Source organism: Apodemus sylvaticus, chromosome 14 (genome assembly GCF_947179515.1).
Source record: "Apodemus sylvaticus chromosome 14, mApoSyl1.1, whole genome shotgun sequence".
Classification (NCBI taxonomy): domain Eukaryota; kingdom Metazoa; phylum Chordata; class Mammalia; order Rodentia; family Muridae; genus Apodemus; species Apodemus sylvaticus.
In genome coordinates this window covers 51,151,405-51,174,766 of record NC_067485.1, presented here as the reverse complement: position 1 = coordinate 51,174,766, position 23,362 = coordinate 51,151,405, and the positions used below count along the sequence as shown (strand labels likewise).

The window sequence follows — 23,362 nt, the reverse complement described above, 5'->3', positions numbered from 1 at the left end:
GATGGAAAGTCAGGAGTGATCACATGGGATGACATGAATGATGGCACTGAAGGGTTATTTATTTCCCTGAAGAAGGAGAGGGGCTTGCTGGCCAGGGGATCACCGTTACTCACATCCATATTATTGAGCTGAAGCTTGTGTTTTAACTCATTCAAACCTAAGTCCATCATTCAGCATCAAAACTGTTGGGTACCAGAGACTCAGACCTTGAACACGGTGGTGTGCTTTTCTGGGTAAAATTCCATTTGGCCAGAAATCTGAGTATCCAGTCTTTTCCTTCTTTGCCCCTAACATTCTGGTGCCTTCTCTCCACCCGCCCCCACCCCCACCCCCAACCCGCCCATCTTTTTGGCTTACTGCAACCTGAGTGCTACTTTTTCTGGGAAAGCCTGATATTCTGAGTTCAGTTTTATAATTTAATGATAGAGAGTTTCCTTAGTAAACCAAATTTAGAATCCTAGAATGCTTATCTTATATCCAGACCTTGAACATAAAAGGCATTTTAGACCCGCAATTGTTCATTTAATGAGCAATTGCGAGTGCAGGCCGGTTAAGGGATTGAGCTATATGCACTATTATTGCAAGAAGTATTCCGAAATACCAGAAATAGGACGTAAGCTCTGATCAGGGAGACTGCGAGCACAATTACCTTCTTTTCAAATCCTTCTGTGACACTGCGGGAGGAAAAAGGACTTTGAAACTTGAAAGGAAAGAGCTTGCTTTCAACCTCAAAAGCTAGGAGGAAAGGGCTCTGAAATTTGCTCAGAATTCCCAATTCACCATTAGCCTGTTTCTTCCTTTAGCCTCAAGGCATTCTCCGCTTTTTGAAAAGATGTTAAGAAATTCAGTCACAATAGAGAGCCTAGTTTTGAACATGTTTCACTCGGTCCATTGAGGTCTGGGCTCCAGCCTTTGTGTGGGGTGAATTGAGCTGAGCGGCTAGCTGGTTGGAGAGAGGTGAATGAGGAGTCGCTGTGCAGTCGCAAATTCTGGCAAAGAAAAAAAAAAGCTCACCCCTTCCTTTATTTTGTAATATGCATTCCTGTACAATCCTGCCAGTGGCAATCTGTGGAGTTCAGTCTGTCCCTAAGTCAATATGGAGTACTTGGTTTATAGCAACTCTTGTTAAGTTTGTCTTGTAATTGAAGCTGCTGTTGACCTTGCTTGGGGACCATTTGTAAAACCGTTTATTTAGCATAAACTGAAATAATAAACCCTCCTTCTCTGGGGCCGATTGTGATAGGGTGACATTAGTTTGATTTAATGATTACCCGCCTGACCCTTCTGCTGGAGAGGAGGGAGGCTTGAATCGGGAGAGTTCACTTCCAAGCACTTGCAAAGAATACTAATGAGCTTGTTAAATTTAGCAGGGCTCCAACCACCTTTAATTCCTCTAATGGGAGCCGCTGCCTGCAAGAGGGAGAGAGGGAGGAGAGAGAGGGAGAGAGAGGGAGAGGGGGGGGGGGGGGAGAGAGAGAGAGAGAGAGAGAGAGAGAGAGAGAGAGAGAGAGAGAGAGAGAGAGAGAGAGAGAGAGAGAGAGAGACACGGAGGGAGAGGGGGAGAGGGGGAGAGAGGGAGAGAGGGAGGCAAGAAAGGCCAAGAAATACTGAGAATGTTGCTAGAGGGCCGGCCGGCAGAGCTAGCGAAGCTAAGTTTATAGAAAGTAGCTAGCCAGAGTCCAGGGACTGAGTTGTAAGTATCATCTATCTGTTTGCTTTACACCCCTGCCCTACCCCACCTTACCCCACCCTACCCCATGCAGCTTTTATAGCTAGTGGGCAAGAGAAGGGTAATGGCATTACAATGGGTTTTTCAGCAACAGGGCAAAATGGGTGTTAATGGAGAGAAGAGCTAGCAGGTGTTCTTGGGGCTCCTAAGCAGCCAGTTTTGCAGTGAATGGAGGTGCCTTCCATTCCCTGAATGATGCCCAGTGGAGTTTTGTTTTTGCATGGAAAGCTTTGTGTGAAACATGTCTCACATACTAGGTGAAAAGGACCTGGTCTACCTTGCTCCAGGAGTTTGTGATCAAGTGCACAGGAGTGTGTCTGGTTCTTCTTTCATAGAGCTAGGGTGCTTCACGATAGCCGCCCTTACACAGCGTTTGCAGCCGGGCTGTTTGCTCTCTCTGAGTCTCTGCTGACATTAAGTTCTGACTCCCTGTTGGTTGATTTTGGAGGAGTTTCTTGAAAATCTGGGGCAGCTTCTAAGAGGGTGATTCAGAGAGCTCTCTCTGTCTTTGAGTGTGGATTCATCCAGATCTACCTAAACACAGATGATAGAAAAAAAGGCGGGGGGGGGGGGTGCTTACCAGTGGGAATGTGGTGGCAGCACTTGGAGTAATTGTTCTCTTACATTTCTGCGAAAATCGCATGTTTCAGCTTGACCCCCAAGCTTACAGCTTTTCAGCAGGGAAGCTCAAACAGTTGCTTGTGTTTGGCTGTTAAAGCCCATTGGCAGATGCTCTTGGAGCCCTGGGCTGTTTGCTTACGTTCTTGCTTCTGACTTCTGCTTGTTGCCATGGTGGACAGTATGTTTCTGTCAATAATTTGGCCTAGTGTAGCCTGTCTGCACTGACTCTCAAACTTTATTGAACAGCTCGCCTCAGCTGAACGAGATGAGACAGCTTTCGTCTTTGGCATGCAGAAGGGTTGCTAAATTTATAAGAGTAGGCAGTACTATTGCTTGGGAGCTGCGTTTTCCTTGTGTACACAGTACTCTCAAGTCTCTTAGCTGTTTGTATTGGGGAGCATGTGCTTTGTCTAGTTTGCATCTGAATGCCCATCAAAAGCAACTCAACACTCATGAAATGTGTGTCTTTTGGCATTTGGGGGCAGAGGCTTGTTGAGTAAAAAGGTCACAGTGCCAACTGTGTAATAAAAGTTAAGGTTTCCTGATGAAAGTTTCTGTATTAAAAACATTCTTGTCTGCATTTAACTTTATGAAGTTAAAACTGCCCTCAATTTTTTTTTTTTACCCCTATCAACTATTTGAGTTTGTATGACCTTTTCACACATGTTGGGATAATTCTCATTAGCAAACTCATGGCCACTACGCTAGGAGGCAACCACATCTTTTTTTTCTGCCTTCCTATTTTCTTCCTGAAGATCGAAAGGACCTGACAAGGCTAAGACCATACTAACTATCCAGTTGTTAGTGAAGTTGTATTCACATACTTGTTGTTGGAAGACACACCACCACAGAACCAGAGTTGATTGTAGGGATGCAATTTTAAGGGAAAAAAATTAATTTCCTCTGGGAGCATGAAGCCATTGAACCCTCATTTTAAACCTGGAATAGATTAGTAAGACTTGCTTACTCATTTTTCCCAGAGAATGCTAATTAGGTGTCACAGCCCCTCTGTGGAAGGATTTTCTGTTGTATAGAATGCACCCCTCACCTCTCTAAGTTAACTTTAGTCTGAAATTTTAAATAAAGGATTTATTGAGCACAAATGAGTGGAAACTATGACTTGGGCCATTTGAAGACGGTAGGACATTTTAAAAAATAAACGGTTAGTTTCAGTGTTTTTGACGCCCATCTGTTTTTCTTCATAACTCTGAAGTCCTTTCTGTAGCCTGCAACCACACTGCTAATGAAGCTCTGGGGCAGAACAGTGCATGCGTATATGAGCACAGAGAAGAAAAATGAAGGTTCTTATTTGTTTATTTTTAGTAGTTTGTCTTAAAATTACCAGCAGAAATAATTTGAATTACTTTTTCAAAGATCAATGTGAAAATCTGGGATTACTTCAAATTTTGTGGGTTTTAGTTCTTATTTGATAGATTAAACTTGTGATTTACCCTTTAAGTATTAGGTATCAGGTGAGAATCTGCACAAAACAATACAAAAATAATATTTCACAGTTGCTTTTTGATGGTCAGCAGATTTATTATAAAGACTCCAGGATACCTCATCATGTTTTGCAAGGCATTTGGGGTAAAATAATTCAGCATTTATTTTCAAGCCCTAAAGCTTGAATATAAACTGAAACTCTAAAGTTGGTGTTGGCATTATGTAAAACAGTGGTTGTAATCTCAGTTTCTAATAATATATAGTACACATAGGTCTGCTTTCCTCTAAAACCAACAAAGGTCTATGGGAGTGCTAGAAGTTAGCAGTAATACTGGTTTGGTGACAGTTAGGTAATTACAACTGTTTATGGATTACTTTGAAGAGAAGTTTACATATTGAGATATATACAGTCTGTCTGAGATGTTCAACCATGACGATACCCACATAGTTATTTTTTTAAGGATAAAAAGTAGGAACTTTTTGAGTTAGATATTGAGGCAGGACCCACACAGCTTTGTTTCTGTGAGCTTTTTCTGCCAGAGCAAACACTGCTGATTAAATGCAGTTTGTTTGGGGTGCATAGCTTACTGCGTGTGATTGTAACAGGCAAACAAATCCACCTGCGGTGGGTTCAGATAGCCAGCTTGGCTGAAGTGTATGCCTGAGTTCTGTCTAGCAACGGTCACCCATTCCCATTCCCAGAGACCAATAATGTAGAGATGGGAAGTTCTTATCAAGTTACCACAAATATTAGGGATCTGGAAAGAAACAGTGTTGGGGATTCCATCCTTCTGTTTCTTAGGAGTTTGAGTCACATCTGAGCATGGCAGGGAACATCATCTCCAGGCCTTTCCTCCTTTCCTACCCAGCCAAGTTATGCCTGGACCTTCAGTCTCAAGCAGCTTTCCTCTTGGTTCCCTGTTTGCGTGTGTGGGCAGACACAGGATGTGTGTCTCAGGAGGCTCTGTGCTGTTCTCGGTTGACACCTTTGGCCATGGTCACTAGAGGGTTCTGAGTTTGATTTCTGGCTTTGCTAAATCTCTTGGTGGGTTACAAATATGATTCAGGAGAAAACCAACCAAACAAAACCCACAACATTTCTTGGCTGACTTTCTAATGTCATCTTCTCTGGGAAACAAAGACCCAGCACTTCTAGAGCCACCCGGAGCCCCACTGGGCAGTAGGACTTCTCGTTCCCAGGGAAGTCTTGCTTCTTTAGACGGGCAGAAAGAAGCTAGGTATCCACATAATCGGAGGCTGACAAAGCTTTCAGCCTTAGGTGGGGCATGCAGGGTATTGGTGTATTTTGTAGAGAATTTCCACTGCATTGTCTGCCCCGTGTGACTTTGTACCTCAGGATTACTCTTGCTTTACCCTTCCAAATATTGGCCACCATTCATAGAGAGCTTGGTTTTGCAAGTATCCCACCACAGGTATGTAATTTACAAAGTAGTCATAAAGGACAAAAGAGGCTTCTTTCCAACCGAGAGGCAGGGAGAACTATATTGATGACTTTCTTCTTGCTCCTTAAAGAAGATTCTAAAGTCTTTCATTTCCCTTCTTTCTATAGAGGATGAAAGTCCTGGACAGATCTATCACCGAGAGAGAAGAAACGCCATCACTATGCAGCCTCAGAGTGTGCAGGGTCTCAACAAAATCAGTGAGGAGCCCTCGACGTCGTCTGGTGATGAGAGGGCCTCGCTGATCAAGAAGGAGCTCCATGGCTCCCTCCCGCATCTGGCGGAGCCCTCTCTGCCTTACCGCGGGACTGTGTTTGCCATGGACCCCCGGAATGGATACATGGAGCCTCACTACCGTAAGTACTTCTTGCCAGTTAGCACTTTTGCTGAGAGGCACGGGGTGAGGGGTGTGTGTTTGTGTGTGTGCACTCGCACACGTGCTTGCATATGAACATAATGTACGAATCACCGACTCTACATTTATAAAAAGTAAGTAAATTGTGCGTTGTTTTTTCCTACTTTGGATTCTCATCCATTCCTTCCAGAGACTGACAGTTTCTTGTATTCTAAGCAGTTTTAGGTTTTTCAGGGTATGGGGGTTCAGGGGGTGATTTTCTTATGAATCCACATAGATATTTACTGGAGTTTGAACCTATGCTTTATCTGTGCAGGGATCCTGTTTGAGAAAAAATGGGTTGAGGGTGGGAAACTATTAAATTGGGCCACATTAAAGCCTTTGATGGCACTTCTTCTCATTTTTAATGATTTTGTGTGCGTGTATAATAGTTTTGGGTATTCCCATGCTTAATGATTTGTTGAAACAAACTAACTTTAAAAATTCAGTGCTAAATTTGTTTCTATGGAAGTTTTTACTGTGAGCCCAACTCCCCTTATGAGCCTGCCAGAGACACTGGGAATTACCATTCTGGTCTTAACTGAATTAAAGAAATCAAGCAGGCCTCTTGGACTATAAGAATATGACAGTTCTTTTCAAAGGCAGCCTATAAGGTAAATGCATAAGGGCTGAGTTTACCTCAGGCCTGTTTCTGGTTTAAGAGTATAATTTGGCTCTGGAGTAATGAAAGTCATGTTGAGGTGGCAAAGCTGGAAGCACCTGATTACAGATTTATCACCTTGCCAGGATATAGGCTTGCCGTCTAACCTTCCTGCCTCCGGTTCCAGATGATCCACTGAGCTGCCGAGAAAGAGACTGGTTTGTGTTTCCCTTTTCCCACATCATTCAGAAATTTTAGTGTTTTAAGGCAAAAGGTCATTAACCAGATGACTGATTAGTGAGGACAGCTGATTAGAGCATGTTATTTTGCTCAAGAAAGTACCCAGGATAAAAGCTAATTTCATCCCTTCATTAGTTGGCTGGAAGCAAGGGGAAAGGCTCACTCATCAGATCAAAGCGTCTTGCAGCAACCTTAAGTCCCCAGCAACTGCTTCTCTCACCAGAATATATTGTTGGGAAAAATGGGTATGCAATAATTTTTAAGTAGAAAGGACTTTTTGTTAGAAGCATGGAAATATGGTTGTTTGGGGGGAGGGGTGATGGTCAACTTTTAAAGTTAATTGCTTTTCTTGAAAAAAAAATACCATTGGTCCCATTATTGAAAAGGTGTCTGTTGAGGCAGAAACAAAGACAGAGGGGTTTGGACAACTATTTTTCCTTCCTCCTTTTGGGCTTACTTCATTTTTGGTTTTTTTTTGTTTTTTTGTTTTGTTTTTTTGTTTTTTTGTTTTTTTTTTTGGCTTAAATGAAGATTTAAAATAGTGTTGGTAGGATGTTTTTCTCTGGCCACATTTTAAAGTGTCTAGTTGTGTTTTTATTTGTGGTCTCTTTTGAGTATCATTCATGCAGAAACAGTAGGGATTCTGATCCAGTCCCCACCTGGAATTGTATATTCTCGTGCTAAGCATACTCACTGTGTTGTTTGAGCCTGCCCACAATCTCCTCCCAATGTTTTGTATTTCTGTGTGAACACAAGTTTTTCCCATCACAGTGATGTTTTGTTTTGTTTTGTTTTCCAGATGCCCACTAATTAGTGAGGTGTTTAATTAGTCCAGACAGCTGATGAGTACTCTTTCTATTGGCTGATGGTAGTGGAACCGTTAACTTTTTATCCAGTTTGCAGCTTGGTCTTGCTTGCTTCCTTTGTTTTAACGGTTTCCCACCCAGGCGTCTCCCCATCATTTGAGGGACTGGCTTTCTCTTCACTGGGACCCCTGTCCTCACCCAGTGGTCTGTGTGACCCATTTTCTGGCTCACCAAAGTATTGTTCACTAACCCTGCCTGGAAATCACATATTATGGTTTAGACTCATCTATTGATTTCTAGTTTTGAGGATATTGTACTTTTAAGTTGATTGTTCTTGTGATTTTCCTACTGGACTGTACAAGGGAAGGCAAAGTAACCTTCCAGTCTGGGATCTTGAGCTTATAGCCCCTTGGCAAGTCTTGCCCCCCCCCCAAATGTTTTTCCTAACTTGGGAACATTATGGAGATAGCTATGTGCAGAAAGCCTAGAAAAGTGAACAGATTTGGGTTCTGATTTCAGTGCTTCACTTTCTAGCACTGTGACCTTGACCCAGTGTGTTGACTGTCAAGAATAAGTTTTTCGCTCTCAGCTATGTGCAGTGCCTCAGGGTTCTTCTGCAGTTGAGTCAATGCCATGGAATCTCACTGAGCCCCAGTACATGCACCACTAGTGCCTCAGATTGTGAAGCGCTTCCGCCTTCTGTCTAGGCCTCCCTTTATTTTCCTCTTCCTCCACCGCCATCACCATGCTGCTCCTGAAGCCATGTCATTTCTGAGACACTGCATTTTTGTTTTGTTTCCTTTTTCCGACAGAGCAGATACCTGTCTATAGACACAGATAGGCGATGAATGGGCTCTAAGCAGGCACAAAGGGGCAAGGACTGTGACTTCTCTAAAGATGGTTCTTCCCATTGAACCCTAGTTTTCTCTGCTTTGTAAGTAAAGTCATTGAAAAGTTTTTAGGTTTTCTCTAGAGGTATAACATTCTAAATGTATGCAGCAGATAAAAATGTAGTAAAAGGGTACAGTACTATTTGTTGATGCAAAATAAATTTTGTTGTTGTTGTTTTTGTTTTTAACGTGTTTATGATCAAATCTGCATTCCTCACATGGACTTAATTATCCAGGCAAAGCTAATGACTAATGTGGGCTAAAGGTAATAAATGTCCTAAGAATTTAAAAAATGTATTTGAAAGAGGCATAAACTTTTATCCATTTCTGTTTCTGAGGGTAAAACTGTTTCCTGCAGTGCTCTCCAAGCCAGACCTTTATAACTCGGTGCCCAGTAACCTCTTTGTATGCTGTTCAGGCTTCTCTCCTGGTTTTGCCAGCTCTTTGAGGTGGTTGGATAGACAAGTCTCCATGAATCCAATGTAGCTAGCGATGAACAGTCAGTAATTCCTTCGATTCTCCATGGTTGGAAAATGTAGACATTTCAAAATGCCTAATTTGTGCTTCTATATATACTAATTTTGTATTTTAAAGTGTGGCTAGGTTTCCTGTAAGACCAGAAAAGGGGGAAAAAAAACAAAAACAAACCCTAAAACATTTTTTTCCCTTCTGAAGGACATATGTAAAATTTTTATTGCATAAGATTTTATTATAATGGGTATGCAGTACTGCATCCTCACAAACTGTAGTTAGTCAGAATTCAAAGTATTTTAGGGTTTGCGGGTTTGACTTTAAAAATATGAAAAGAAAGGAAAGAAGAAAGCCTAGGGATAGCGGGCACTTCAAACATTCCCAACATGTGTTTGGAATAAAATCCACATGGTGGGGTGGGGCGTGGTGTGGTGTGGTAGGGTGGAGTGGCGTGTTCTTTCATGAAGGGTAGCTGTAGATGGCCTGTATATCAGGGCACAAGAATAAGCATGGAAGTTACATGGTTCAGACATGATGTGGTGCTAACAGTCCCTTGGCCATAGCTCACTCTCATGTAATAATTTGGCATACCTTGAGGGGGTTGCTAGATTTAGAGATGCTATTCTGCAGAGTCAGCCTAAGAGACTCCATCTCTTACCCAAAGATTGCTGGTCTAAGTTTCTCTCCTCCTGCTCCATCTGTAGCCAGACATTTCAAACCACCATCACCCGCTGCTTTCATTTAGTGCTATACATTTATTGTTTTATAAACCTGGAAAGGCAGGTGATATAATAGTTTAAGCATTCCTTCCACCCTGAATGACACTTAACTTTTATTCTCTTCCATTTTACAGAAAACATGTGTTTCCCTGTCTTTCTTCGCACTTCCAAGGGTGTATGTAGTTTTGTAGCTGTCCCTGTAGGGGTCTGTGCGTGAAATTTGTGGGAGTCACTGAGCATGTCATAGAAGGTCTCTCTCTCTCTCTCTCTCTCTCTCTCTCTCTCTCTCTCTCTCTCTCTCTTTGTAAATGGAGCTGAAAGATTTCTTCTCTTCCAGAAGTTCAAGTCTCTGTCATAGTTTTATAGTTGTGCACAGATGCTTTTTTTTTCCCTGCGCCCCCCCCCCCAAGTAGTAATAATTCTTCATGGAAAATATGATGCATTCTTGCATGCAAATGCTTTGATTGAAAACACACCACTGGTATTCTCTCTTATGTTACCCAGCTCAAATGACAGAACTATTAGTTGCTAATTAGCAAAACCTGAGGAATTAGTTTAAAGAAAAGAAATGGAATTTTTAATTGGCTTGCATTTATTTTCTGTAGAAAGCTATTGTGCTGAGCCTTCTTGCAGTCTTGTGGGCTTAAATTTTTTTTTTTTAAAGAAAGCACATGCAAAGTGTTTTTTTTTTTTTTCCTTACCTGTCCATCTTTGCATTAGCTGACTTTCCACAGCCTTAGAGATACATCCTGTGACTGAGGGGGAGAGGAGCTGTATTTTACATATTTAATAGGTGCACCTGCTCGCATTCCTTCTACTTTGCAGTTGTCATCTTGAGACTGTAGAGATAAAAATGCCTACAAGGCACAAATGAACAGTTTGGTGTTGACCGAACTGCAAAGGTAGTGACAGTTCCCTGAGCGCATAGTTCTAGCCTCATCCTGATTGTCTTTTCCTCTCTGGAGAACTGCTGATGAACCAAGCAGGATGTTTTCTTTCCCTACTGAATGTTAGATTATTTAAGTAGAAGGACCGATGCTGGGTCATTCTCTGGGGGGCTATGCTTCCTAACTGTGTGGGGAGGGGAGGAGTGAGGCTGACAAAAAGAGTCTTCAAACCCTTGCATATCTGTTATTTATGAGCTTAAGACACTGCTTTTCTTATCTTTTTCTCCAAAGTTCAATGGAACATTGGTGCTTGCTTGCGGGGACCCAGGATAGAAACAATGAGCCTTTGCTTTAGTGCCTTACAGCCTCATTCATAGCTACCTTACACGGTGACTAAAACATTATGAAAGTGGGGATACGTCTAGCATTCTGGCCTTGAACTTTTCCTAAGGAAGACTGAGAGACAGTGAGTGAGAGGAGGACCAGGTAACTGAAATAACTGTAGAATCTGGAGAAACGCTGATTAACTGTAGCTATAGATTTTTGAGAAGACACTTACTAGAAAGCCACACAGATGAGAAAAAGAAAGAAAAGGAAACAATGTTTTCTTGAGAAAATCACTTGGTCTGTAACAAGATGGTCAACTCCTCCCATACATCCAGGTAGCATCCCCTGGCATCAGTCAGAATTGGCTCCCTTTGGACCTGATGCTCTGCCTTCTGGTTCTGCTCATGTGGTTGACTCACCTGGACCATTTAGATATGATTCCATCAAGTGCCATCTGCCAAGATGCCTTCCTATCCTGGATACTGAAGAGCTATATTTATATTAATATTCATATTTATACTCATGTTTAAACACGTTGTTATTGCTTTCCCTTTGGTTGTCATTATACTGAAGCCACAACTCTTTTGGAATAATGTGATCAGGTCAAAGGTTGTATTTAGCGTTTATGTTCTACAGATTTTCTGGGAAGGTTGGGAGACGGCCTCTATTCTGTCATAGCAGGGAGTATACTTAGGAACTGTTAAGTTGCTTGACCTTGGCTGTGTTGGAGATTAAAGGCCTACAGCCTGGCCAACAGAGGTTACTGTGTGGAAATTGGGAGAGATGTAGTTCCTTCTGTTGCTATCTTAGGGTTAGTCATTATGTACCATACAGCCCCCTCTGTATAGAGCTATAAAATTGCTGGGATTCCCATGAAAGATGATTTGTAGCCCTTTGGAATAAGTTGACAGCTTATACACAGAAGGGATATGAAAGCCTTTTTAATATAGTGCAACTAGTGCAGGAGAGCCTCCTGTCTTAGTTGACGTGACACTCATGCACGATGGGACTGCTGGGTCTTTTTTTCTGAAGCCGGGGGAAGTGTATTGCTGCTCGCCCTTTTCTTCACTTACCACAGTAATTCACTATTTTGGTAATAACGTCCCTAGTGATCCTTGTCCAGTGTGTGTGAAGTCTGTGTTAATGAGACCTCCATCACAGCTCAGCTCAGGAGCAAGAATACTTTTCTCATATTGTGACGTGATTTTTACACCCTTCTTAATTTGGCACCAACCCAAATGGCACTATCCTAGGGTCCTCTCCCTCCAGTCCTTCTGTTCTGCTACCTTCTTTCTGACCTTAGAGCGAAGCATGAAAACAATGACTCCTGCCATTTTTCGGCTTCTAACAGCTTCCTTTGCCGCTTCTAATGGAAGCAACATTATCCTTGGCCCTCCTCCTTTTTCTTGTATAATTAAAGAATGTTACCTTTGATGTCTCTTGAAAGCCATCTCCCATCCTGCTTTGGCTTTCTTGATCTTGCATCTATAAATCTGTGCTGTGTCCTCATCCTTCTCCATGAAAGGGCTCCATTTTCTCTCTTCTGCCTTTTCATAGTTTGAATTAATACAGAGTAACCAATTTCGTCTTTTATTGCAGCCCTGGTACCCTGATACAGTTTAGGGTTTTGTATCATACTCTCTCAGTTATTTGGGCTTTGTTTTGGACTCCAGTAAATAAATACGATCTTTTCACCTTCCTAGAGCCGTCCTGTCTTTTGCGGGACTGAAATTTTCCATTGGCCTCTATATCAGATGAATTCCTTCATCCTAGAACAGAGAGAAGAAAAAATTTTTCTTATTGATGGATTTGACTGTCTAGCCTTTTGACTGTGTCTGTCATTTGTTAAGTGAGCATGTACTTATTGAATGCTTCAAGTGCTGCAAAACAGTGAACAAAACGAGCTGTTCTGATTCTGTGGATCATGGAGACAAGCAGACAAAGTCACAGAGAAGGACTTGAGGGAAAGACAATGTGGTGTTCTACAGGAGTATGTGAAATACACAGTTCCTCTGGACATTAGTTTGTCACCATCTCTCCATCCTTGTCTCTCCCATGGTGAATCCACCCTCTGCCCACAAAGGTTTAGCTCCCCCTTGGTATCAGTCCTCAGTCCAGAAAGCTTTCTGAAGGAGGTAAAAATCATGCAATACTAGGGCAAAGGCAGGAAGAAAGACAAATCTAGCTCAAGGGACATTCTCACTGGCCAGGAGGCCACAGAAAGCCTGATATCCAGGGGGAGCTAAAGAAATCTTTGTGGGCAGAGAGTGGATTCATCATGGGGGAGACAGGATAGAGAGATGTTGACAAACCAATGTCTTGAGGAGCTGTCTGTTTAGCATCAAATCCAGGATAATCCCAAAGACTTGGTGCATGGCTTTTATGAATTAACAAACCTCTGGGTAACTCTGATATTGCAAACAGGGAATTTCTCTGCCTTAGAGACTTGCATTTACCCCACTTTGAGGATTTACCTAGTCCCCCAACCCCACCACTTACCTTCTGGGACTTGCCTGGCTAACTGTTCAGTCCTACTTTTGACAGCATTTTATATTTTCTTATGAAGATAACATAATGACCTTTTCTCTTGTTCTCCAGCTGTTGCTCTTGTATGTACTAGGTGACCCCGATATTCAAAATATACTGAACCCAAATTACAAGTCCAAAACATGGGAAATCATGTGCTTGCTTTTCTTAAAGAACTAAGTATTCTGTATGAAGATAGCTTTTCCGTTCAAAATCTCATTTTCACATGAGAAAACTCAACACACTGTATTTGTTTTATTGGGAAGCTCCCGAATCAGCGTAGGACAGTCAAGCCAGAAAAACTGTAGGGAAGACCTTTGTTCAGCTGGAGATGGTGCCAGCAACAACTGGGAGATGAGGCTGGGGATTGGTAGCCAAAAAAGAAGAACAAAGACTCACATTAGTGGAATGAGCCTTCAATCCTCCTGGCCTAAAATAATCTGATGGGAGATGCTGGAACCCTGGAGGAGGAGATACTGGCCTCCCTGTGGGGGTCTTGGTTCTAATCAGCAGACATTGTACTGGTCAATGGGAGGCCACTCTAGGGAGTGGGTGTTTACCTTGTCCACTGGGGGGGACCCAAATCTACATGCTGATTGTACTCTGACTAGAGGGTGGACTTGAAGGAGGAGCCTGTTTCCTAGGAAATATAAAGAGAAGCAGAGAAGTACACATAGGGGTGCCGAGAAACAAATAGCCCCTCTTCTTTTGACTTGCCTTCTGGGGCTAATTCTACTTTCAAATTGGACAGGGTTTCAAGCTCCTCTCCTAGTGTCTGTCTCTCCCCTTTGTGAGCAGTGCTCTCCCCCACCCTCCAACACACTCCCATCCTCCAGTTCTCAGGGCCTACAAGGGAATTGCGTAATGTGCTTTTCTTGTGGCCTTATTCCTACCAGAAGGACTGTGATCCCTTCCAGCTCAGACTCTCTTTTTTCCCTCCCCACTACTAAACTTCTGTCAGCCACAACGGCTTCTTTCCCAGCCCCCATGGACCAGGCCCCTTGGTCGCTAGGCCTTTGCAAATGCTCCTTTCTCTCCAGACTGCTCTTGTAACCTCTTTGCCACAAGACTGTTGTAATGTCATTTCCTCCAGGAGACCTTCTGGATTACGTGGATTGATTATTTCAAGCCTATATACAGCTTACTTCTCTAATATGCACTGCCTCCTCCCCCATATACAGAGACATCTAGGGGATGAATTTTTATATAGCCCCCTTTGTCATTGATATTTTATGTATTATGTATCTATTACATTACTGTAAATTGGTGACCTTAGAGATATAGCAGTTTGAAGCACCTTTCTAGGATTCCTTCCTAGGATACCTTTCTAGGATCCAGTCCCCCTAGTTGACTATACTGATATGACCTGTGCAAGCACTTGATATTTTTCCTCATTTCAAAAACTATTTTTTTTTTGAAAATCTTCTGTGACCGAGACACTATCCTTGATGGCCAGTATTTGCTAAATCACGTTGTTGCTCTCAAAGCTTCTGAGAGGAGACATATACCAAATACTCAAGAAGAAACAACAGATGGTCCCCTGTGGATGGTGCAACTGGAGATGTGCTGTTGGTGCTGCTACTGTTATTGTTGTTGTTGTTGTTGTTGTTACAAGAGAGAGAGGGGGGAGGGGATGGGGGAAGATACCTTGCTCAGGAACCAGAAGTCAAAAAGTTGGAGTAACAGGCTAAGAAGGGGCAAGTGTCGTCCTGGGCATGGAGTGGGGTGGTCTGGGGAGACAAGTGGGAGGTTCCCTTGGAATTTTATTTTTGGACTGTCACTGTGGCAGGGGTGAGTAGAGTGTAGAAGTGTACATGCCTGGCTTATGTAGTGGCCCAGCTAGGAAGCTCCCTCCTCAGACACTGTGGCCCAGACATGGGGCCCCTTGTCCCGAAAAACATTTTATAGCATAGTCTCTACCCTGGAACTTCTAAATTTATGTAATTTCATGAGATGTTGTCAAGACTTCTCCTTTGATAGATAAGAATATCAAAGCCCAAGTGAACTGAAAAAGTTGCCTGTTTTATAAGGTTGAGAAAAGGCTAAACTGAGGTTTGAACCCAGTTTTACTTATAATCTGAGGTTCTTCACTTGTGATTAGTAACTGGTGATTTCTAAGACAGTATAAATCTATACAAGGGCTGGGTCTGGTGGGCAATGTGTCAGACTGACTAACTAGAAGAGACTTAGAAGCTCTGTCTGTCTTGAGGCCCTAGTATGGACTAGTGACGGTGGCTGTATATAGATTGGGGGTGCAGGTGTTTTTGGGGTGTTGTTTGGGTACAACACTAGAATGGCGAAGCTTGCAGCTCTTGTTCTCTGGCCTCATCCTAGCGTTTGGGTGGCTGATTCTGGTCAGTCCTCATGCCCCCACCACGCCACCACCAAAATATTTTAATTTATGTTTTTATGTGAATGTATATGTTAGTTCATGCATGCCAATGTGGTAGCTATGGAATCCAGAGAACTAATCACATTTCCTGGACTGAAGTTACAGGGCATGGTGTGGGGCACCAAACTCGAGTCCTTTGCCGAAGGGGTGTGGCTTCTTTGAGGCTGAGTCATCTCTTCCTCTCTAATTTTGGTCATTTTTACCTTTGTGTTCAAGTGGGTCTGATGTGGGTGATCATGAGGAATTTCTAGTTATTTAAGACTTTATCAAAGACAGTGAAGTTACATATAACTTAATTATAGGAGAGCTCTGGGTTCTTGGTGTGCTCCATTTAGGGGAGACGGTAGCAATCACAGTAGGCGCCTGTGTGGAATACTTACTTGTTGTTCTGCCAATTGTTGTTCTGAGGACCTCACTAAACAGCTTTTGTTTGTTTGTTTGTTTGTTTGTATAGGAACACATTTTACCTTGAAGAAATTGAGGGTCAGCTAGGTCCTGTGCAGGCTTGAAGCTGAGCTCCAGGCCTGGGGTTTGGGATGAAGGAGGGAGGCCCTGGGGTCATGGCTTTTCTACTTTGTTCCCCCAACTGTGCCCCTTTATTGATTTCTCTTGATGGTACAGTTGTGGCACTTGGAACACAGGACCAAAGATCTCTTATTATTTGAACTCTAGTTCTATGTACTAGGAGCTTTGCTATATGAACAAATGCCATAATAACTGGTGCTCCTTATGCCTTTTCTGTACATGGAGCCACCAGTAACATAAAGGCCACTCAGCGATGCTCAGTCTGTCCTTGTCAGTAGCTTTGCATAGGGCAGCAACCTTCCCCTGCATCAGCAGGGGAGGAAGCGTAAGGGACAGTGTACCAACTTTAGCTAAATACTTGGGGTTTTTATTTGGAGGGGTGCAAAATGGGAGTCATGTAAATGTCCTGTGGTCTCACTAAGATGGACAGGACACTTCATTTTTTTCTTGACTTTGGCATCTCAGATAAATGATTGAGGGACCAGTAGGATAATTTATGAGAAAAGATGAAAAAGACAATGTGGATGACAAAGCTTGTATATGCCGAAGGCAGACATAGCAACTCCCGACCAGTCACTGGAGAAAGACACTGAGTGGAAAAATCTGTGGCGCCGCCGGAGGAAGCCTCTGGCATCTCAGCGTATTGAGGGACCTGCAGTTAGGGCTGATGTTTGCATTAAAGGCTTCCATGAGCCTTTAGTCCCCATCTGTCTAAAGTTGCATTCCAGGAGACTTACTGAGCTAGATCTGGGTCTGTGTAATCCAGATACATGTCATAACAATGCTCCTTCTGTGTCTGGGAAGTAAGAAGAGTGAACGTTGAGACTTTTCAGAGTGATTGTGATCCCCCAAGAAACCTTTAACGAAAGAAGTCTAAAAATTAGGAAAAAATGATTTCAAGCCTTTTACAGAAGGCAGAGGGATGGATGCCTTAGATAGTTTTCTGCCTCCCTTCCTCCATCAGTTGATCTCTATACACAGTAAAATAAGAGCGTGGTTCTTGGTTTTATATTTGCAGGAGAGAAAGTATGAAACAACATATGAAAACAATGAAGTCATATATCGACAGGTTTGAACTGGTGAGATGAAAAGCTCGGGTCTGCTGAGGGTGATTTCTAATTCCGAGGGGGATTTTTACAACAGCGCTTTGGCTCCGGCAAAATTAAATCCAGTACGAAATTTCTCCTAATTAACATTTCCCTCCAAATATCAAATTTATGGACTCTGAGAAATTCACGTAGCATACATGCCAGGGCCCGCTTTCTTTCTGCTTGATCTGTTCCAGCTGTTATTAGCTTTCGTGTCTGATGATCATTAATTTATGAGGAGTTCTGAATGCGATCTGAAATGTTCCCCTGAATTTTAGGCAGTTGAGGGCAGGCTTCACTTGAGTTCATCTTGATCCTTGCTAGTATTTCAGTGTGGTGGTTCCTTGCTCCGTAGTAACCCTTTGGGGCCTTCCTGTGGTGGCTCTTCTTTATCACTGCTAATTCCTTCTGTTCCTTACCTGATTAGTCAAACCTCTACATCCTGTGGCTGCCTGATTGGCACATAGTACATGCCCCTAAAATCCAATAAGGACAGAAGTGATTAGTTTTCGTTTTCTTTGTTTTTTTGTCCCCCCTCATCCCACCTTCTGATTACCCCTAGTACAATTTTATTTCTTGGTTTTGTTTTTTCACCAAAGCTTGTTAAGAATGCATTTTTTTCTATACCTTTGGTTGTCTTATAGTGGTAACCAATTGTTGGGCACATGGAATTCAGGTTTAGGTCACTTCTACTAGGCTTTTCTTTGTATGCTTGCTACTTGAAGTTACTGTTTCATATGGGTAGCACTGTGCTCTTATTAAAACTAGAGGTAGAATGGTCAGACTAATTGGTTTGGAGTTACCCAGTCAAGATAGAGGTAAGTGGACCCTCTTCACATTGCCTACCCCTTCTCTGCTGGCTGTTTTGTTTGTTTGTTTTTTGTTTTTGTTTTGTTTTGTTTTTGTCAACTTGACATTGTTTTGTCAACTTGACATTCTTCCAATCTTTTTCTTTTGGTAACAATGCAGCCTTGCTTTTTGGAAGCTGTGTTCTTGCTGTTAATCTGCAGGTTTTCTTGAGAGGTCATTGCGTAATGAACCACTAAGTGTGTGTGTCTCTAAGTCAGTGGTTCTTAACCTTCATAATGCTTCTACCCTCAAATATAGTTCCTCATGTTGTGGTGACCCCAACCATAAAGTTACTTTTGTTTCTACTTCATAGTTATAATTTTGCTACTGTTATGAATTGTGATGTAAATATCTGACATGCAAGATGGTCTTAAAAGACCCCCATGAAAGGGTCATTTGACCCCAAAAGGTTGTCATGATCCACAGGTTGAGAACCACTGCCCTAAGGCATATATTCTTTTGCTGTTTTGTGTTTAGTATTAAGATTCTAGTTCCACTTAGAGCTGGGTGATAAAGTGGTGACTGACCCTTGTTCTCAGTTGTCCTGCGGAGTGAAAATGTCATGTTGGTACAAGCCAGCTCCACTCTTCCTGACCCTGGAGTTGAGGTGACTTGCTGTGCATATGTGTGAGGCCACGTCCAGATTGAGAAGTACCGTGCTTGGATTGTTCCGCTGAGTTTGGAGGTTAATGAACTTGGCAGTAGAGCTGACGGCTGTCTTCTGGGTACGCCATGTCCTTTCTTGTGAGCTAACTATTGAGAACCAGGGGAGTATCTTTACTTATCCTGGAGTTCCTAGCTTTGTTTGAATGCCAGCCTCCTTTTGCCAAAGAGCTCAGCAGAGAAGCAGAAACAGCCCAGAGACTCAGAGTTTTTTTCCTTTCCCTTAAAACAGATCAAGTGTGGTTTTGTATCTTGTTTATGTTTTTAAGTGAAGTTTTAATTACATTTATTTATTTGTGTGTCAAAGGGCACACTGCAGTCGATGCTGTCTTCCCTCCATGTATTTCCTTGGGGTTGGGCTCCTATCTTTAGACTGGGCAGTAGGCATCTTTATCCACGGTTCCATCTTACTGGCTCCACTGCTTGTGTTTTAAAAAACCAATTCATTAAACCTTTCTACAAAAGGGTGTTTCTTTTTAGGATTCAGTACTCAAGGAAACCTTCAGGGTTTTGAAGTGTTGGGGAAGTTTTTATACTGGGGGATGATAGTGTTAGTAACAATGGAGATGGCGATGTGAGACAGCCTCATCAGGGCAGGGGGCAAGGGTTGCTTGTGTCTGGGGCTCACCTCTTGTTCAAACATCTCTCAGGATCTCCTTTCAAACTTGACTTACTTCTCTGGAGCCCACCTGTCCCTCCTGGATCACCTCTGTTCACTGATGTAGAAACAGATAGTTTTCTTGATGTTTCAAGAGTAAAAAGAATCTTAGAGGCTGTGGCCTCTAATCCGTTTAATGAGCTGTAATGAGAGTTCACTGTGTTTTTGCCCCCAAGTAATATTCCAGAGTAGGAGCTCTGTGTCAGATGAAAGAGGAGGCTTCCCTCTGAAACAGATTTGAAGAAGCAACTAAGCTTCGTGTGTGTGTGTGTGTGTGTGTGTGTGTGTGTGTGTGTGTGGTATGTATGTAAATATCATTTCTGTAGAAAGATCCCAATAGAGAAAAAAACTAAACTTTTTTTTATAGTTTGATACTTTGTTATATTTCCATTTAATTAGAGGCTAGAGAGATGACTCAGTGGCTAAGAATACTGCCTGCTCTTTAGAGTACTTAGGTTGGATTCCCAGCACCCATGTGGTCCCTTACAAACCTCTGTAATTCCAGCTCCAAGGGATCAGTGCCCTCTTTTGAACTCTTTGGGCACTGCATGCATGTGGTGGACAGACATTCAGATAGTTGTACACATAAAGTAAAACTAAGTAAAATCTCAAAAATAATTAAATTATAATTTATAGATGAGCAGTGCTCATTTCAATAAGCTGTAAGTAGTTCTAGCCCTGAGATGGACAGCTGTAGTGACTTGTCGTCCAGTGTTCTCTCACCTTAGCCCTAGGGAGACCTGTCATTCCTGTTTTGTTCTTTTGGTAGACAACCATAGTAACTCTTTATAATTATTTCCTAACTTGTCACCTTTGAGCATTTCTTACATTTTACCACTCTATAATATGAAAGTTCACCTTTAATTTTTTTATTCCTATCTTCCTCTCTTTTCAGTACTGAATTTGTCACTGACAGGCTAAAATCATGATCATGTGCATGTGAGTGTGTGGTACATGTGGTATATGCCTGTCGTGGTGTGTGAGGATCAGTGGAGCTGATCGTCCCTTTCCACTTTTCCATGATTTCCAGGGGTTGAGCTTGGTTGCTCGGCTTGCTGCACATGAGTCTCTTTCTCTCATCTGCCCTCTCTTTGTACACCTAACTCGGATCTTGGCTGTTATGTACGTAGAGCTCGTGCATGGGAACGCTTATCCCATTGTCTTCTCAGACAACATGGAGGCTTGTCTTTCTTAGAACAAGCATTCTGACTACCTGTGTATACTGGCAGGATTTTCTTTAGGGATACAAGGTAGAATCTTGCATGTGCTAGACCCTGAGGCACTTGACTCTGGAGGGGCAGTAAGAAAGTAGGTAAGTAAGTAAGTAAGTAGTGGCCTAGGCATCAACTGAATCTCACTCTTAACATGTGACCCATGCTAGGTGTTCAAGGTGGCATAGCTCTCATGGTGAGTACATTTCAGTTATAGAACCTGGGGAAAGAGGCACCAAAATCCATACAAAACCTTTGCATTCTCAGAACAGCTCTTCCTGTATTTTAAAGAAGAGGCATGCGAATATTATTCAGGGGAATTCCAGTTACTTTGTTGCTGTGCTGTATTTCAGGGAGACAGGCCACATGACTGATGTGGACACCATTGGAAAGTCTGCCCATGCCGGGCCTCTTACTTGGACTGCTGTCTCTTTTGCCCCATAAAGAATGTTCTAGGCAAAGCCTTCTTCTGCAAGCCTTCTTCTCTATGTATGGTTTTAGCCTTGTGTACTTTGATTCTTGCATCATAAAATCATCTTGATTTTGTTTCACTGATTGTGCTACAAGTACAGACTTAACTTCAGATTCTGATTCTGCTACCGCAGTGGTCATGGCTGAGCCTCTGTTTCCTTATCTATACATACTCCTCTTACTTTACTCTCCTTTTTCTATGATTGTTGAATTGTTTAAAGTCCTCAAAAGTGTCTGTAGTAAAGTGAGTGCTCATAAGTCTTATGTCTTAGTATCATTTTTATCCTTACTACATACAGTTCCTACCTCTGTTCTTTATTCTAGCATGTTTTTCAGAGGGATATGAATTGTGTTTGTGTAGCTTGCCTCTTAGCCTAAAAATGGTGAAAAATACACAGCATTTTTCTTGTGCTGTGAAAGTTTGGTGAAGTAACTTCAGGATCCAGGCTCGACTACCTTCAGGCAGAATGATCTTACCAAGTCCTTCATCGTCATTGCTGGTTTGTGTTACTATGATAAAATAACTGAGGTCTGGTATTTAACAGAGAGGTTCACTTAGTCCTCAATTGTGGACGTTTAAGCATAAGATGTTGGTATGTGGTCATTACAGTTATGTTGGAAACATAGCAAGGAGACTGACTACATGCAGTAAGGACTAAGCATTGCTGTGACATTGCTTTGTAACAGTTCAGTTTACCCCCAGTATTTTATAAAGATATATTCATTGTATAAAGGGCTAAGTTTTGTGATGACATTTGCATTTCAAGTATATTATGTACTTATTTTTTTTCATTTACTTTTTTTTCTATATTCTTTGTTTACATTTCAAATGCTCTCCCCTTTCGTGGTTCCCCCTTCCCTTTTCTCTGTCCTGGTAATCCCCTACAATGCTGGATCAAGCCTTTCCAGGACCAGGGCCCTTTCCTTCCTTCTTCATGGGAATCATTTCTTATGCTAATTGTGTCTTGAGTATTCAGAGCTTCTGGGCTAATTAATATCCACTTATTAGTGACTGCATTCCATGTGTATTCTTTTGTGATTGGGTTACCTCACTTAGGATGATATTTACCTTTACCTGAGTCCCCCTGTTTTCCACTAATTTCTTTTCTCTTCCCACATATCATCTACCTTTCTTTCACACATATGTATCATATATTGTGTTACAGGCAATGTATATACATATGAGAAAAAATGTAATATTTGTTCTAGTCTGACTTATTTTACTTAATACGCTGGTCATCAATTTCATTTATTTTCTTACAGATGAAATAATTTCATTGTTCTTTATAGTTGACTGAAACTGAATTGTGTACTTATATCATGTTTTCTTTATGTGTTTGGCTGTTGATTGCAGTCTAGGTTCATTCCATACCTTGGTTATTTGAATAGTGCCACTATAAAAACACATTTGCACTTGCTTCTGTTGCAGTTTGACTTAGACTCTTGGGAACATTCCTAAGAGTGGGACAGCTGGCATTTGTACTTCTAGTTTTTCAAGGTCTCTCCATGCTGATGTCAGTAGTGCCTGGATTAGTTTTTGTTTCAGCAGCAGTTACAAGGATTCCCTTCTCCTCTCTCACTTTGCCAGCATCGGTTAGTGCTTGTTTTCTTAGTGTTGTCGATACTGGCTGAGTTGAGATGGAATTTCAATGTGTGGTGTTTTTTACAGATATATTTTATATTTAATTATGTGTATTATGCCTGTCTCTGTGTGGGCATGAGAGAAGGTTCCCATGGAGTCCAGAAGAGGGTATCAGATCTCTTGGGGGGCTTCCAGGTGGGGGTCCTCTGAGAGCTGCAAGTATTAACTGAGCTATCCCAGTCTCTCAGTAGTGTCTCCATGTAGTTTTCTTTTGCATCTTTCAGATGGCTGAGGATATTGAACATCTTTTCACATATCAATTACCCATTTGATCTGCCTCATCTTTAGAGAACTATCTGTTCTTTTTATCACTCTGTTTATTGATTGGATATTTTGTTGGGTTTGTCAGACATTTTGGATATCATTTTCCTGCCACAGATATAGCTGGCAAGGATTTTCTCCAGCTGCCTTGTAGACAGTTCTTAATCTTCCTGGTACTGAGACCCTTTAATGGTTCCTCATGTGTTGGTGCCTTCCAACCATAAAATTATTTTTGTAGCTACTTCTTGGCTATAATTTTGCTACTGTCATGAATCATAATGTGAATAAATATCTGATATTTCTGAAGTTCTTAGGCGATCCCCTATGAAGTGGTTCTTTGATCCCAAAAAAGGGGTTGTGGCCCACAGATCAAGAACCACTGCTGTAGACTTAGTTTAATTACTTAGTTAATTGTTTGCTTTTCTGTGCCTTTAAATGCAAACCTGTTTGTCAGTTTTATTTCCTGAACTGATGGAATGTTGTTTTTT

General features: G+C 42.0%; 1 protein-coding gene across 1 annotated transcript in view; it reads left to right on the top strand.

The window, feature by feature from the left end:
- Gli3 (GLI family zinc finger 3) overlaps positions 1–23,362 on the top strand; it is a 291,629-nt gene that overhangs the window by 86,308 nt on the left and 181,959 nt on the right. Inside the window, exon 3 of the mRNA XM_052157243.1 lies at positions 5,364–5,609. Within this exon, the coding sequence (XP_052013203.1) occupies positions 5,364–5,609 (246 nt within the window). The remainder of the gene's footprint in view (positions 1–5,363; positions 5,610–23,362) is intronic.